The sequence below is a fragment of the Tauraco erythrolophus genome, chromosome 3, assembly GCF_009769465.1.
Source record: "Tauraco erythrolophus isolate bTauEry1 chromosome 3, bTauEry1.pri, whole genome shotgun sequence".
NCBI classification, from domain to species: domain Eukaryota; kingdom Metazoa; phylum Chordata; class Aves; order Musophagiformes; family Musophagidae; genus Tauraco; species Tauraco erythrolophus.
The window spans coordinates 30,055,169-30,072,273 of record NC_141467.1 but is presented as its reverse complement, the minus strand read 5'-3'; the positions used below and the strand labels follow the sequence as shown (position 1 = coordinate 30,072,273).

General features: G+C 38.5%; 1 protein-coding gene across 6 annotated transcripts in view; it reads right to left on the bottom strand.

Moving 5' to 3' along the window:
* Positions 1-17,105, bottom strand: part of FHOD3 (formin homology 2 domain containing 3) — a 411,475-nt gene that overhangs the window by 204,242 nt on the left and 190,128 nt on the right. For all 6 annotated transcript variants that reach the window (XM_086609099.1, XM_086609100.1, XM_086609102.1 and 3 more), the window contains exon 5: positions 4,114-4,219. In XM_086609099.1, coding sequence (XP_086465225.1) covers positions 4,114-4,219 — 106 coding nt within the window. The remainder of the gene's footprint in view (positions 1-4,113; positions 4,220-17,105) is intronic.

The following is a 17,105-nucleotide window of genomic DNA, read 5'->3' as shown; positions in this document are numbered from 1 at the left end:
ATATTTAGGCAACACCCACCATACTGTAATCTTGTAACTGGGACAGAAACTTTTAATTTCCGTGCTATGAGTGAAGTTCATCATTCTTATGGATAACTGTCACCAAAAGAAAAAAAAGGAAACGGCAGGGAAGAGAAGGATGCAAGTCTGCTTCTCTATGGAAAAAAAAATCCCTCAAAACACAGAGTTTCTTTATACCTCCATAATAACTAAAAGCAATGTTGAAGAGTAAATTTAGGGTGAAGAACTAATAAGTACAGAGGGAAAAAAGCCATTTTCTAAAACTAGTCTTTCAAAACAGTAACAGTTGAGAGAAGCCCTGGCTACTGTTGGTTTAGGGCCTATACACTATACCATGACAAAAGGGAACACTTTGGGAAAGGTACTGTTAAGCAACCCTAGTTCTCGGGGCCCGAGCAGAAATAAACAGTCACTCCTTAGCGCTCAACAATAAACTGTCTGGATTTCTCAGTACTGTATTGTAAAAGCCACACTTCTCTTCACTTACTCATTAAAGTAACTAAAACTTTTGTGACTCATATTTAGTCATTTTTTTGGCAGCTGAGTCTGGCTTGAACCAAGACAAAACCACTAAGCAGAAATTCACAACCAGGGAACACTACAGTGAAACAATGCAGATCTTTAGACAAAGGAAAACTGTGCTTAAGAAACAACTTGTACCTGGGAACTCATTGAACCACCTACAACCCTTATGTATACATCTATTTCCAACCTATTTTCCCTCCTAGGTCCAAAGCTATATCTTGAAGGGTGCAGGCAAACAAGTTCACAGGAAACACTGGGAAACTGCTCGGTCAAGACGATGGGCAGCCCCGCATGAGTGAGCCCTGGAGGTGGAGAAGGCAATGCCGTGCCTGAGGTTGGCATTTACTTTCATAAGTCCTGCAAGCTGGGTTAGGATCACAAGAGGAAAACAGCGAATTACACCAAAGGTGCTGAAGAAATGCAGTCCAAATACGGAACTAAGGGGAAATCACATGCCTTTATGATTCAGGTTAAATGCAGTGAAAATAAGGAGGATATATATGTCATTCCAAAAGGATCTGCAGGACAAGGATAGCAGCAGTAAAACATAAAAATTCTAGACAAAGACGATATTTTTTTACTTTTTTTTTTTAAATCTCCATAACTTAAAACTGAGTTTAAAGCTTATGGGACCACCTCAGTGCTAGCTATGATGTATCTTCAGTGAAATTTATTAACTTATTCACCAGTACTCTGAGTTCAGTAAAATGCAGCACTGCAATAATACACACGACTGTCACAAAAAAATCCAACCAATTGCTGTGGTTTGTCCAAAAATAATATACCAGAAAAACACTCTTACATGACGTATTTAATGTTTCTTTTCAACACCCTCCTCAATGTATTTGGATAAGATTGTCTGGCTACGCCATACTTCCAAACCTATCTTTATCTCATTGCACATGTAGACCTATTCAGAAAGTACAGGCTAGCTCCTGGAACTGCAAACCAGCTGACATAATCTTGGAGCTGTAACAAGGTTAAGAACTTCCTGAAAGACAATCAAGACAAATTTAATTTCTGAAATAAAACCCACTTCACACAGAAAAACTGTATTACTGTAACAGATGCTAGGATACACTACCCAGACAGAAACTTCAGCTTCTCACACCAGCAAAACAGGGACGGGGAAAAGACCTGATTTCAGAAGATACCAATCCCTGAAAGCATCTTCTTAAAGTTTTTAGCTCTGTGGCTTACTTCCATACCATTAAGTTTGTGGTGGTGGTAGTTTGTTTTATATTTATTTTGCACAAGCTGTGAGCATTCATTAATAACAATGCAACAAGATGAGTTTGCTGTTTCCTCACTGCCGTTGACATAGGGGTCCAGGCAGGGCAGACCTCCTGGAGAGGCTTCACTGAGTACCCTCCCCAGCTGCTGGAGCTGGTCTCCTGCACAAGAACCCGCAGACTCTTCTTGGCAGGAGCAAAGGGGCTACCTGGGAAACTGAGGCAACGGCTGGCCCATCCTAGTGATAGTCCTTCTAGCAGAGAAGTTCAAGGTTGGTAAGTTACTCTGCAGCTAGTACAAGGTACAGCTCAGCTTGTAAAGCGTAAGGGATCCTGTGGGCAGTTGGTGTTGCAATGTGCTTGGCATTATCAAGCAGGAACCCTAGTTAAAATTTAAGACACTGATAACATTGAAGTGGTTTTAGCTGTTATAAGTCATTTATTTTGAGCTACTACCTAGATCTGGCCACTATCAATGTTATTTAGCAATCTTGAAAATTTGATATGGTTTAATCAGGCTTTCCTAAATATTTAGAGATAAGTCATGGACACTGGCACCAAGGGTCTGTTTTACCGTACATTGAACTCAGTGGAACGTCTCTAACTTCAGACCATGGATATCAAGCTCTTAAACAGCACAACTAGAGAAAACCACACCAAGAAAGAGACCACCGTGATCTCCCTGAATTCTGGATGCTTTAGGGTATATCCTAATAAGAAGAAAAAGCGATCAATGTCGAAGGAAGTTTTAGTTCTTCTCAATCCATACCTGGATGATGTCAAATGAGATCTCAGCAAGATGAAGGCATGCGCAATACTGTGGTGAGAACACTCAGATGTGACTGACTTCTCTGGTATCAGCAGATCATTCTGGCAAGTGTGAGGCTCAGTGCCCTGGACCTTATCTGACGTTGGAGCAGCAGAGCTGTAGGGTTATCCAGTATTCGGACTATGAGGCCACTTGGATACTCAAGTAGTGTAAACACCTATCAGGCTTCTTTATTTTGAATTTTTTTGGCTCCAAAACCCAGCTGAAGGGCAAAGACGTCATCCAGCCACACTAGATGAATGCTGAGCTGATAAAGGAGGAAATCCCTAAACTGAAGGCCAGACAGTCCTATACAGCACCTTTATCTCGCTTCGAGTCTGAATTTTCTGAGAACATCTGTGGCTAGTTTCCTCCCAGAAACAACTTCTTTCAGCTGCAAAGAAAATCTTTTTCTTTCTTCTGTGTCCTTGTCTAGTTTCATTGAGGTTAACAGTCTTTTCCTTTTGAGTATATACGAGCTACTATTCGAGTACATTTATATCACTGTCCAACTACTGACATAGAACATAATTTGTGGTAATGGTTTGGTTTTCTTATATACCCTCAAAAGCTGGTATTCGTACAGTCTAATCTTCAAGTTCTTCACATGAAGCCGCACTTACTATTTGAATTCTTGCTTTCAGTAACTTAGCATTTCTGGTTCTTGCAAAATCCTTCTCCTCATTTTTGTATTTGTTTTACTCCTCAATTTGCAGTTTGAGTTTTGGCAGCTAAATACATCAAAGTGACGTTTTTAAAGACAGCTGTATACGTCAGTCTAAGAAAATTCAAATGAGCAATCCACCACAACTATGCATTCATTAGCGCTCTCTATTTACTATGAGATCATTCAGCAGCAAAGATCTCTTGGTGTAACTGTTCTCCCCTCGCTCGTAACCCCTCGAAATATCGAAGGTACTCTCCAAATTTGCAGCCTGGGTTTCCTTTCGTCCTAGAAAGTCGCACGCATTCATTTGGGCCACAATACCGTGCAGTAATGAAGCTTTCTAATCCAGTAACACAACTTTTCCGCGTTACTCTCCGAAACTTACCTTTACCAGTTATCTTTTAAGTGCAAAGCACAGAATGCAAACCTCCGATTACCTACATAACTTCAAAATATCTGACAGCTAAAACTTGTTTCCAGCCAACTGACCTTAAGATATGACCATCTCACTGTTTATTCCATAGCCACTAATCGCACTCCAGCAAGTTATTTTGCTCTGTGCCCTTTGACATTTACAATTATTCAGTGAAAACTTTAGAATACCTTTTCTTTCTTAGAATTACAGATTTTCAGTATAATCTACAAGAATAGCTGGACAATTGAAAGACCATCAATATTTGAATTTTCAAATTCAGCCTGCTCAGTGGTGAGTATTAATTCCCCTTTATTTTCCTGCATAACATGCTAGAATTGGGACCATATTGAGAAACATGTTCCAAGACACTTAACATGGCAAGTTGCAGCAGACCTGCGAGAGCTTCAGAGCTATAAAAAACAACTTTTGGATGCATTTCCTTTACCTCTCAGGATGTAGTTCTGATAATTCTGGTCAGCCTCTGCTCCCACTTTGATTAAGCAAGTCAGACCTTCAGCGACAACAAACTCATGAACCAAGTCCTTGTCATCCTGCCACAGGACAAAGGAAAAGCTGCGTTAGATTTTTGAAAGACAAAGAAACAGGATGTATTATAATGTAAAACCAAATGCATGCCTGCAATATTGACTTTGTTTCAGACGGTGTAAGCAGGTTGATGTGAAAGTTGGTATAGAGAAGACCAGAAGCAGAATTCTGAATTTTAAAATTAAATACATTGATGCAAAGCAAGAAAAAACAAACTTTTACTTTTAAGTCAACTACAGAAGATTAATATTCATAAAACACGACTTCTGATTTTTTCATTAAGGGCTTATAGACATTCTACCTGATATTAAAATCTCATCATAATCGCATAAACAGACATCCTTACAACCTTAAAAGGGTCAGTATCAACAAGAGAAGGCCACCTACGTGCCTCAGTGTAATTCCAGTTTCAGTATTTGAAGTGCATACAGCAAAACTTTTAGAATCCGTGTATACTGCAACATAATATTATATTCATTACCTTAACATAATATTAATTCATTCTATTTAGAATGGGAAGAATAGTGCTGAATATAAGAACACTAGAAAATAATATTCCCACATGATGACGGAAAAAACAGTGAATATAAGAGAAAACACTCCTTAGTATTTGATGGGAGTTAAACTTGTTAAAGTGACTCACTTGTTTTTTTCAACCATCAGCCCTTTACTCAGTGCAGCAGAACGACCCCGTATCGCACACCAGGGACAGGAGGGCTTTGTTGGGCACTACATGCATAATACTATGCCAAGGGACTCTAGAGCAGCGTATCTAAAGCTTCTTGCCTTCTCTTACATAAAGCTCATGTAGACAAACAAAAGGCTACTAAAAACTTGATTAAACAGCACTCAAAGAATTAACCATACAAATTAGGCAAAAAAACCAATTTAAAATATTAACAGAAGAGAAGTAATTCTGTGGACAAAAATGTCACAGTTGCCAGGTCCCTTCTTTTATTTTTAATATATGTTTTCATACAGAACAGTATACTAAATAGAAATTTCAGCTTTCTAATAACAGCGCTGAGAAGCCAAGATCCAGATAGTAGATAGTTCTGCTGACAGTGATTCCAGAATTCACCGCATACACTTAGAAAATTGCCAAGAGAAATAAAATAATCAAGTCCCTTTTAGTGTGACAATTCACACACTGCAAAGTTCTTTCAGTCTGACAGACTATTTCTTATTAATTTCCTTCTTTCACCAGAGCTAAGTTACATAATTCTTAAAGGCTGATCAAAGGAGACATTTAAAATTGTAAGGTGATCTAGAAATTCATAAGAAACGTAGAAATTATGAGAAAAATCTGTTTAATGTGTCAGGAGGTCAAATTTGTTAAAACAATTTAAATATATATCTTAGTGATGTATAGATGCACAAATTTATCACACGATAAAGACAATTTATCCTTTAAAATACATATAAAGAGGAAGCATAGAATCATTCCCCACATCTTTGCACAAGTATATCATAAAACCCCAAAATACGTAAGATAAAATAAAGGCAGTGCACACTTGAGTTAATAATTGTTTTTATTAGTCTCAATGTTTTAGTTTTTGAGAGTCTTTTTTTTTCTTTAGATACACAAAAGCCTTGATAATGAAGCGCTAGGAAATTTACAAACTTCCATGTCGGACCAGGGCACTACAGACACAAGCACTCAATTTTATGAAGAAGACAAATTTCCTCTACGTATCCATTTGCCATACTCAAAACACGATGGGATTACTAGTAGAGTAGAGGAAGAGTACACAGACAATCTACCTGTTAACACAATCCTGATCTCCTCTGTTGTATGTAATAGTGTTGTAAAGGTGCATTCACAGATCTCCCTCCACTGCAGCCCACCAGGGAATTCCCTTTGCTGTTCCAGAACAGAACTGAAGAATTAGAACGGCTGTTTACACTAAGCAGCTAAGGACATCTTAACAGCAGGGGACCTTTGGCTGGCACTGAGGCTGCTGTATGTTTGGCCAAGCCACCAACCTAAAGAGCATGTCCCGATGCACAGGAAAGGAGTGTGGTCAGTCAGGGCACGTGGACCTCTGCCTGTCCCATCCGAAGTAGTGGCTTGCAGCAAAACCCTTCCCAAATGTCACCAGTTAGAAGACTGAACTCTTCATTCTGAAGCAATTTATCTCAAGTTAATTTGTGCAGTAAGTGATGCCAAAATTCACAAGATGAACTTCCAGAATAACATTTTACAACAACTATAGTCCTGGAAAAATAAGAAGACGACCCAAGATAAAATGTTTTCTGATGATCAAATCCATATCTCAGGTTCAGTTCCTCCAAACTTGGGGTACTTGATTTAAAATCAAACAACTACAAATAAATATGCATGCATGCAATACATAGATCCAAATCACACTGGATACCAAGCAACATTCAAGTTCACCTTGTATGATGGAGAGCCACCTCCAGCAGTGCAGGGAGTCAGAACCATACCCAGGGACCCCAGAGGAATCTCCTCTCCAGCACCAGGCAACAGCTCCCTCCCATACATCCCTTTGTATATGGTGCTTTTAAATCAAAGAAACTTGAGTAATCTCTTGTTCTTTAAGAATTTTGAATCTTGTTGCTCCTAAAACTCAAGAGAGAGGAACACATCCCTGGAATTTAACAGCTAAGCTTAAAGTAAAGTATATTTAGAGTTCAGGTAAACTAAGGCTGCATGCCATGGTAATTCACAAGGACTTTGCACACCTAGAAAGCAAGTTGCTCTGTATGCCAAGGTCAATGGTTAAAAACTCTCTGCTACTAAAGAGAGAAGGTGCCAAATTTCCCCTACCCAGAGTGGGCAGTGGTGGGAGCAAGGGCAAGAGATAGAAAGGACAGGAGTAAGCAGAATTTAGAAAAACTAACACAAATTGGTAGCATAAGTGCAGAATCAAGAAAGCTGTGGGGAAAGCATCCTCCAAAATAGTTTTTCTACAGATCTGAGGACAAATAGATACATCTTTTATTGGACAACACTATTGGCTAATCTAAGAGAAAGAAGATATATATAACAGTATAAAGTATTGAGCGAAATAACTACAATTATTTTTTCAGACGGTAAAGGTGTCCTAGCTCAGAGCACATTTCCTTGTTCTTTAAATACTTTTTGTTCATACTTGAGTAGATATTTTGATTTTACATCAAGTATGTTTGCATCACCCTTGAGAAAAAAAAAATCTATTCCGGATTGACTCACAGTCAAAAGCAAGACTGGAAAAACAGGGAAAAGGAGGAATGGATGGATGTGGATCCATCAAAAAGGAGGAATGTTGGCTGTGGATTCTGATGTTTGTTAATAGACCTAACATACCTGCTTGGGAAAAATAAAAGACATTTGGATGATACAAAAAATATCATCCCTATGCTAGAGAAGTTAACAGTAGATCAGCTTCAGACACCTTCAGGTCAAACCCCAAGCCAAAATAAAATTTATATCAGCACATAGACATTAAGGGCTGTTAATATTCAGTGAAAGATAAAAACTGAAATACCCATTAGAACTTTAAGATGTTCCCCATAATCTTAAATAGTGAATGCATATTAGAGTATCACCTGGGGAAAAATTAGCATTTATTTCTCAAAATACCTCATGCTAAAGATCTGGTTTATGTTGGTGAGATTTTTGGTTTTTATTTTTTTCAAACGAGGGCCTTCCCAAAGCTAATTCTGAGATCACCTTTCTGAAACTTTTTCAAAGCAGCCAAAGGAGTAAACCACTACAGCACAGAGTCATCCTTGACTGAAAAGAGATATATTGCAGGGGAACAGCAGAGGAAATGAAGGGGATGAGGGACTCTAACCAGACTGCTTTTGGAAAGCACTGAACAAACAAATCAAACCTGAATTAAAAAAAGGCTTTTAAGGTACTTCTCCTTTCCCAAATAAAAGGGAAAAAGAAGATGTAATGAAGCAGAGCACAAACACATCATGCTCTAGACATAAATCTGAACCGAAAACATTATCTATCCCATCATGTATATACGATGAGAGGAAAGAAGCAAACATCTGGAACGTGCAGTGAAAGATGAAAGGCATCCAAGCCATACGTTCTACATTGAAAGGAGAATGTTTACATCAATTTTGGTCTAGCGTAATCTTTTCAGACCCATTAACTTACTGACTTGCCAAGTCAGGTGACCTCAAAAGTAAAGGCTACACTCTAGTAGTGGTAAGAGGTTCAGGTTTCCAGGAAGAGACCATTCATGGAACGGAATATATGGGGTGTGTGACAATGATATGTACAAGTAGCTGCCGCATATGTGTGATAACAGTTAAAAGGAGACAGGGAAAGGTTGTCGTTTGCTATGGAAATGGACTCTCCGCTAATATGGTGAAGATTTATGACCCCTTAATCAGCAGGCATGAAAGTGCTGATGAGAAAAGCAGCAAAACACAGGCAAAGCTCTCTAAGCTTCCTGCTAAGCTCCTGCAACCATAAAGATTGTGCAGTGACACAAAGGCTGGCTACTTAAAGTCTTTATGAAAAGACATCGTTGGCCTCGTCAGATACCTATACTTTATGCATTCATTCTCAAACCTGGAATTGATCGTGTCTCTTCCATTCTTTAGTCATCTCAGAAGGAAGAAAAAACAAGATAATGTATGTTGCTTTGTAATAGAGCCCTATTTTTGTCCAATATCTAATGAAAAAAACATTAAATATATTCAAACTGGTGAGTTTAAAGCTTGCTTATTTTGACAACATTCACAAATCATGCTTTCACTTGCATAACTCAGTCTAGCTATTAAAAGACCCCACAAACTCTGTGATCAAACTGTCTATACAGTATGCTGCATAGTGCCACTAGCAGAATGAGAAGTGTAGGTGGGATTCCCTCCTTTCCTACCCATTCTCCTGTCCCTGCACCATTTGATATATCCTCTAATGCAGTTTTGCAGGGTCTTATCTGACGACACACTGAAGACTTTTTCAAGGAACAGCACTTCGCAAGAATGCATCTTATCTCATGTGCAGCTTCCACATGCAAAGATAAATTGTTTACACACCGTTAAAGATAAATCTTTCTAAAGTCTACTATTTCTGCAGGCCATATGTTTGAAAACTTTTACCCAAAGAATGATTATTTTTATGCTACAAGAAAGTTGCTTCGCTTCCTAATAAGAATCAAGGTTTTGGAACGCAGTTTCTCAAGGGGATTTTTTTTTTTTTTAAGCTAACAAGTACTGCTGAAAGCTCCATTCCAATTATTTGGGGAAACTGGATTAGTAACTGAATATTCACATTTGGATATGCACATACATATTTCTCTCTTAAGTGGCTAGCAGCTGTGCAGAGTACTGTCTTTCCAGGGAATCATAACAAGATGCTTGTCTATGAGATTTCCACCACAGAGAACCTCATTTTTATGGGTTTTTCCTTTCCTTTCATAAGCTATCCCATTGTTTCTGGTTGCTTGAGCACTCCCATATTTAATCCTATGCTGTACGATTCTCTCCTGTTGCTGTTACAAAGTTAAACATTGCATATTTCATAATATTCATTTCTTTAAATAAGGAACCACGGGTTTCCCCAGCCTGTGCTCTCCACATGACACACTACTGAGCGAGCCAGCAATCACATTCTGTACCAACCAAACTTTCCAAAATGCAGAAGTTGCAATAATCCAGCCTAGGAGTGACAGCACCCCCGGTACTAGCCGGGGTACCAGCCACAGCCACGAGAATCTTCTTGCTAAGCTTTGCCTAGGGGCTTTCAGAAGGGCATTGCACTCACACGGAGCTCCGGCGGTTGACGCGCTTCCCCCTCTGCCTAGGAAGAGCTTCCCTCTCTGCTCTGTCACTCTACAACATCCATACTAAGAGGGGTTTAAACTCTGGTTCTCAGGCCAGCTCTGATTTTGTCTGCAGACTGAAACCAGTAACTTCATAAAGTGCATTCGCGTTTTAACTCCATGATAATTCACACAGGCAGAAGACAAGATGAACATTGCCAATTCACCGCGCAACATAGTGTAAGAGGAGAAACGTAAATCCTACCAGATTCAAAAGAGGAGGAGCATCCTCCTCTGATGTCTGAAATCTTGTGGGACAAGATGCTGGCAGTACACCAGTACAGAGTCCTTCAGACAGAAAGGGCACGGCTCATTCAAACACTGCCTGGCTCCAAAAGTAAAAATTACTGATTTTTAAAAGGGGGAGCTAGGGAAACCTCTATTCATTGCTACGTTCATACATCAAATAGTGTTCTGGGAAAATATGCTGCCCCTACTCTACATTAATACATCAGAGCGAGGTCTCATTGGAAATCTCTCTTCCTCAGATTCCCCTGCTGGGAGTATACGCTGCATGGCAGGGAGGCAGAACTGAAACAGAAACCCCAGATGATTAACTTCAATGAGAAAAAAAATAAAATAACAAAGAAAAATACATGGAACACTAAAACGCCAGCCCCCTTTTAGAAAGTCCTCCCAAAAATATAAATGATGGCCATCCTTTTTAGAAATGAAAAGAAATTTTGTCTTTTTTTTTTTTTTTAAATGTCCTGCAAAGTCAAGATAGGATCACAAAGTTCAGATGGTTTTAGGAGGATTAAGGGTTAGGGATTAAGCTCCATTTATTTGGGGATGTAAATTAGCGACAGAGGGACAGCAGCTGACTGGTGAGGAAAGGGAGGAAGGAGGAGGCAGGCCAAAGAGCAAAGCATGCAGAACTGCAGGCTTTCACTGGCATAAATCTCAAATGACAATAGATCTGGCACTCCACCCACAAGAAAGTAAAATGTGGCACTATTGCTCAATATACTTGAAAAGCCTCCTCCGTTAGCAAATCAGTAAAGGTAGAATGATAAAATCTGGGTTTCTGTTTGTTAGCAATAGCATCAGTGATGGGTAGGTCCTTATTCCACCCTTCCTATTCCTAATCATAGAATCATTTAAGTTGGAAAAGATCTTTAAGATCATCAAGTCTGACCGTAAACCTAACACTGTCAAAATGGAACATTTCCCAAAACAATTAAATTTGCTGTCAGTTGGAGCTATTCTTTAATATTTGCTAAGATACTAAAGTAGTCCTGGAAAGCCTACTAATAGTGCAAGGAGAATAGACATTTACTGATCTTCCTTCCTAAGCATTCCTCTGGCTCTGGCAAACCTTCATGTATACAAAAAAAAACCCACAAAACCAACAAAACAAGCCCATACCTTACTCCTACCCTGACTGCGCTAGGCAGCAGCAGCAATGTAGCAGCGCAGGGCTGTGACCAGAATGCACTGTCATGACCTGAGAATCTTCATGTCCACAGGTTCCCCATATAATTTCAAATGCTTATATGGTGCTCTGCCCCAGTAGCAATGGAAAATGAACAGACAGTTCTTCTTGGCCTTCCTTTCAGCTGCCTAGCTACCAATGCAACCCCTGAGTCTACATTAGAAATATACCACAAGAAAGTCTCCACAAGAAAATTTTTAACTATTTCTACCTGCCTTCAGTATGCATCGCATCTGCTAAAATTGCCAGCAAAATAATTACTCCCATTGACAAGACTACAATGATGAAGTAATAAGAGAGTTGTGCTGTCCTCTATTAGAAACAGAAATCCCAGACCATTTCTGGAGTTCGGCTTTTTTACTGGCTAAGAAACAGGTTGCATTTTAAAGATCAAGATTAGTTTGCAATGTTTGCAGTTAAAACAGCTCATTTTGGCTTGAAAACTGAGTAAACATAGGAAGTGATTGAAGGAACATGGACCGCCAAGATATAATTTATAGTTACTTTCCCACACTTTAAACTATAGTTCTGTTTTTCAGAATCCAAAGTTATTGATATAATTAAAATACTTGATTGCCAATCCAGAAGTGTCTGATACTACATAATTCAATTGTCACTATTTATTTCAGTTCACTTTAAGAGCCAAGTCATCAATTGCAAACAAATCTGGAAAGAAATCATCCCACAAAACATACACACACTCACATATATATACACATACATACATAAACTTAAGTCCTATGAGTCTCTCAAGACTGTAGTGCCATTTCAACTTAAATTATTTAAGCAGCTACAAAACAATTCTATGCATAGACCAGATGAGCCAGTGGTTAAGCAGGCAAGTCTTGTATTAAACCATGAAACCTCTGCTCTACTTTGAGTCAAGAACTACTTTTAGAAAATGAATCAAACACAGCTCTGAGGGGTTGCAGGAGGAGAGTCTTCTGCTGCCACAAAGAGTCCGCCTCTAAGACAAGATGCTCGGCATCCTGATGCTCAGCAACTCAGAAACTACTCCAAGATAAGGATGCTAGGCAAGTTCAGTTGCTGTCTTCCTTTCCCCACTCTCTCACCAGCACACCTAGAAGAAAAGCTCCTTGAGAACAAGGGTGCCCTGGACTGGGATGTCCCAAAACTGCAGTCAGCTGCTAGAGGTAACTAAGGCATTGGCAGAAGCACTTTAGAGGTGAAAGGTTTGAGGGGGACCAAGTAGCCGGTATGTTCCTCAACAGAAGGTCCTTCCCCTTGGTATCTTTACTGACTGCACTTGTATTTCAGTCACTTTACTGCCCTCACCGACTGCACCATAGCTTCCACTCCTCTGCCCTCCAAGCTTTTCCCTACACTGCTCCGTGCTGACTCCATGCTCCTTACTTGCTTCTCTCCCCAGCCTAACTCATTACACAAAAGTCTGTGTAGAAGCATGACCATAACGTGATATAAAGACATCAGTATTCTTACTCTGCCCTTTTTTCCTATTCTTGCATCAATTTACACAGAGCAACGTTTTACAACAGCATCCATGGAAATGACCATCACCATTTACTTTCAGTGGGGTAACATATTTAAGCAACCTGCAATGCAAAGTTTGGCTTCTATTGACGGTTACAATGAAAATTCACTCTCGAGTATCAATTCTGTTGCATATCCTTGCCATGAGTCACTTGCCTAAGTAGCAATCATCAAATGCCAGCCATTTTTTTGCCAGTCTTTTAAGTACATTTGTGCCAGCTAATGATAACACTATGCCATTAAAGTACTAAAAAAATAAACCTTCTTTCTTTCTAAGACAAAAATCTTTCAAATACAGGCCACACTATTGCTCATTATGGATTTCCCCTTTGGCACAAACACATAGATACAGAAATTCACCCAAAAGTAAAATGTTTGATTTACAGTCACTAATCCCCTATAGTCTCCCTTCTGAAATACCCTCAGTCCAGAACATAAATATTGTTGTTTCTCAAGAACGCATTTCGTATTGTGCTAAAAATACCAGCAAAACAAATAAAGCATTTGTAGATATTTCCCAGCAGCAAAGCAGAGAAGCTGCAACACTTATTATTTCACACCTCCTTTACATAGGGACACATTTTCAATTGTATGCCTTTCTGCAGTTTCTTCTGGATAGCTGAAAGAATACATGGGGACAAAACAGGTGTTTTAACAGTTAACATTACTTTACAAATTAAAACGCATGAAAACATACCCAGTATTTAATACCTTAAAACAAATACGCAATTCTCTCACAGACTTCTCTCTTCAAGCTGAAGGATATTGAGAAGTACTCTAATCTGAAAGGGGTTCAGTGATCTTCGGATTTTTTTCATCTATCCAAGTTTTTAAAACTATATAAAACTTGAAACAAGACATTTCTATGATTAACTTTTCGGAAATTGAAAGGCTTCTCAAAATCTTTGTTAAGTTTCTCAAATTCCTCAGCTGACAGGTATGCAGAGACCTAAGAGATTCAGCATTAGCCATGTAGCTATCCCCAGTAGCTGTCCTGCAGCATATGAAGAAAAAATCTTGAGAAAATAAGTAATAGATAAGAATCACATCGTGCTTTATTGGGTTCGTTGAGATTCCTCAGAGTCAAATCAGTGTTTATTAGACACAGTTAAGGTATGTTTAGAACATCAAGCTCCAGCCAACAAAACCAGAAGAAACAGTATGGTAGCAGGCAGACAACAAATATTTCATACATTTATGAAAATATTTAGAAGTTTAAAAATTTATCAGTAATCTCTTATTTTTTCTTGCTTTTAAAAAGTAATCTCGTCTAGTGAAATTAAAGTAACCTCTTAGAATAATTGCTTTTTCTTACCAGGCTTCCATAAAAAAGAATACATTTAAAACCTGAAAACTTTCAACTCGTATTTGTATTATTTTATCAAGGTCCCATACATCACTTATTACCATCCATTTCCCATTCATTTATTACTTTTTCTTCCTTAGTGAGATGTGTCTCATTTATATATGAATGAAGAATTGGCCCTTTAAGATTTTGAGTTTCTTTTCATAAAGAGTTTACCTCCTTTTGAACACATACAACAAATTCTTAGAAGACCAAGGAGAAAAATCAGCCTACAGTCTTTCATGTTTAAACTTTTCTGAAAGATAATGATTCCGTAAAAGACACGTATTGGCATTTACACATAGGGAAGGAAAAAAAAGATTTCACTGCTAAGACGAAAACAAAGATATCTTCAGTGGATGTAATGGAGATTCCCAAAGAATCACTCATATCTTAAGTTGGTTAAAGACAAATGAAAATTTAGAGAGGGAAGGGTGCTTAGCCTGCACAGAAAAGGGACTCCCATGCCACAATTATGTTCCTTCTATGCCACATTTTCAGGAGAGGGAACTGGACTGTACTACAGTTTTTAAAACAGGTTGAAAAAAAGAATATGGAAAAGAAACCTCCACTATTATTTCAGCAAATTGTACTGTTTGGAAGTAACTTTCTGCTTTCAATGTTTTATTATTTCAGTTAACGAAGGTGCAGATAATTACAGGATCTTTTCCCCAGATAACTTTTTTCCCTGTGAGTGCAAGAAGGAAGCAAGTAAAAATAAGTCACACCTCAGTATCGGATTCATCTATACAACCATTAGCCAGAAAAGCTTTGGTTGCCTCTCCCTATAAAGACAGAGCATTTAGAGAGAAAAGAACAAAAAAGGCCCTGCCATCGCTGTCTCTGTTTGTTCACAGCAGTCCATCAACCTGTACACACTCAATCACGAGGTAAAAAAAGCACTGAAACTAAAGACATTTTATGCCATTGACCTGATGAGGACACAACATCATCCTCTGCACCTTGAGCAGACAGCAGATACATCAAAACACTGTGTTTTTTACCTCCCAGTTAATAGAAGAATTAAAAATTACTAGAAAAGTCAGCTAGACCAGACCAGGGATATTCTTCATGGCAGCTAGGCAACAGATGAAGCAACATTCATGCACTGTATTACATTCCTGAGGAAGCTAAAGTAGGTAGGCTCCACACAAAACGAGGTTTGCTGTTTCAATTTAAAGATTTGCAAAAATTAGGGAACGAATAATGGTGGCTTCCCAAGTTTTTAGGGTACCTTTGTGGTGGAAGTAGTTCATATTTTATAGTCTCATTAAGAACTGTTTAGATCTCAGCCCATAACACGTCTAGGCGTAAAGAAGACACTATTTGCCAATAAAATTGAGAAACTGATTTTGGCATTTAATATGTCATATCTATTTTATTTATAATCTCTAAACAGTAATGAGACATATCCTTTGTAAAATAGGATTAAACAGTTATGTAAACTGCTACGCAGAACTATGGTGAATTCAATTTGGGAAGGAAAGGAAGGTTTCTCTCTTTTTCATGACTTGAGAACCCTTCCAAGAGGTCTCAAAGGGGAGAGGTGGCAGCCTGCCTCACAAGTGATGACAGCAGCCCTAAATCAAGTGTCACACAGCTTCAAACCCTAAGGAGTCATCAGTCATGCTTGCAGGAGGGGAAGGGAGCAGCCTCCTTCCTTGAGATCAATGAGGCAAACACAGAATACTCCTGCTCTACTAAGGATGATTGATGACTCCTCAGCAGCTGAAGTGTGTGACATTTGATTTCCCTGATAAGATTGTCTATCCAAACAACTTCTAATTAATGTTTCCAGGGCCCCTACGTAGCTGTTCTTTGTGATGTTCTACACAAAGCTCAATTGTTCAATGATTAATTAATTTATCAACAATAGAAGAAAATACTGTAAGAGAATTTTGTAACTGTTGCTTGACATTCTGATCACAACACAAAATGGGAATCTAGGCTCCTCAAGAAAAACAGTGAGAGATCTGTGTTTGTCAAATGACACTTGGTGGGGAAAAGAGTCCTAAAAGAAAACTGTCTTTTAAATTAACACTTTGACATATATCCTTTACGTCTGCTTTTCAGAAAACCTAGTGCATTGATTGATTAAAAATATTTTCCAAAACTTTAAAAAGTAGATTTACACATGACTATAGACTTCAATAGACTTGAAACACCCTTTATAGTTTTCCTATTTTTCTTACAACACCATATTCTTATCTAGTTACTTCATATTTTCATATGATGCAATCAGCATGATTCGAAACTATGCTTTATAACTACATGGCACGCTTTTGTTTGTAGATTCTAAAACATGCCTGCTTTGTATTACGTCTAGTAGTATCAGAAGCCTTGTTAAAAAACTTTTTTAATATCATGTAAATTGCACAGCACTACTTACATACAGTGCTTGTACCCAATTTTTCTGCTTTTAAGATTGATACTGAATAAAATGCTTTAAGCAGTTTTATTTTTCTCTCTCTTATGATATCACAATCAGGAAATGCAAGAATGTTTTTCGACCCCAACTTTGTAAGTGCCATGTTTGACTGGATTCTGCCCCGGCTGCCTTTGGGAGTTTTAGTACTTTGCACAAAATTCACGAATCTCTGATAAACACAAGAACCAGGCAACTCAGAAGTCTGTGAGAAGATACATTCAAAGGGAGCTAAACTGTACTCCAACGGTTTGCCAGTTACACCTGGATATCTTTTTTCAGTTCTTTTAAGGTCGAGTGCTTCACGTACTTCTAATCTGAACATGACTTTCCTCACTCTGTAAGTTTGTTTGTCAAAAAGCACACTGGTAAATCAAAGACG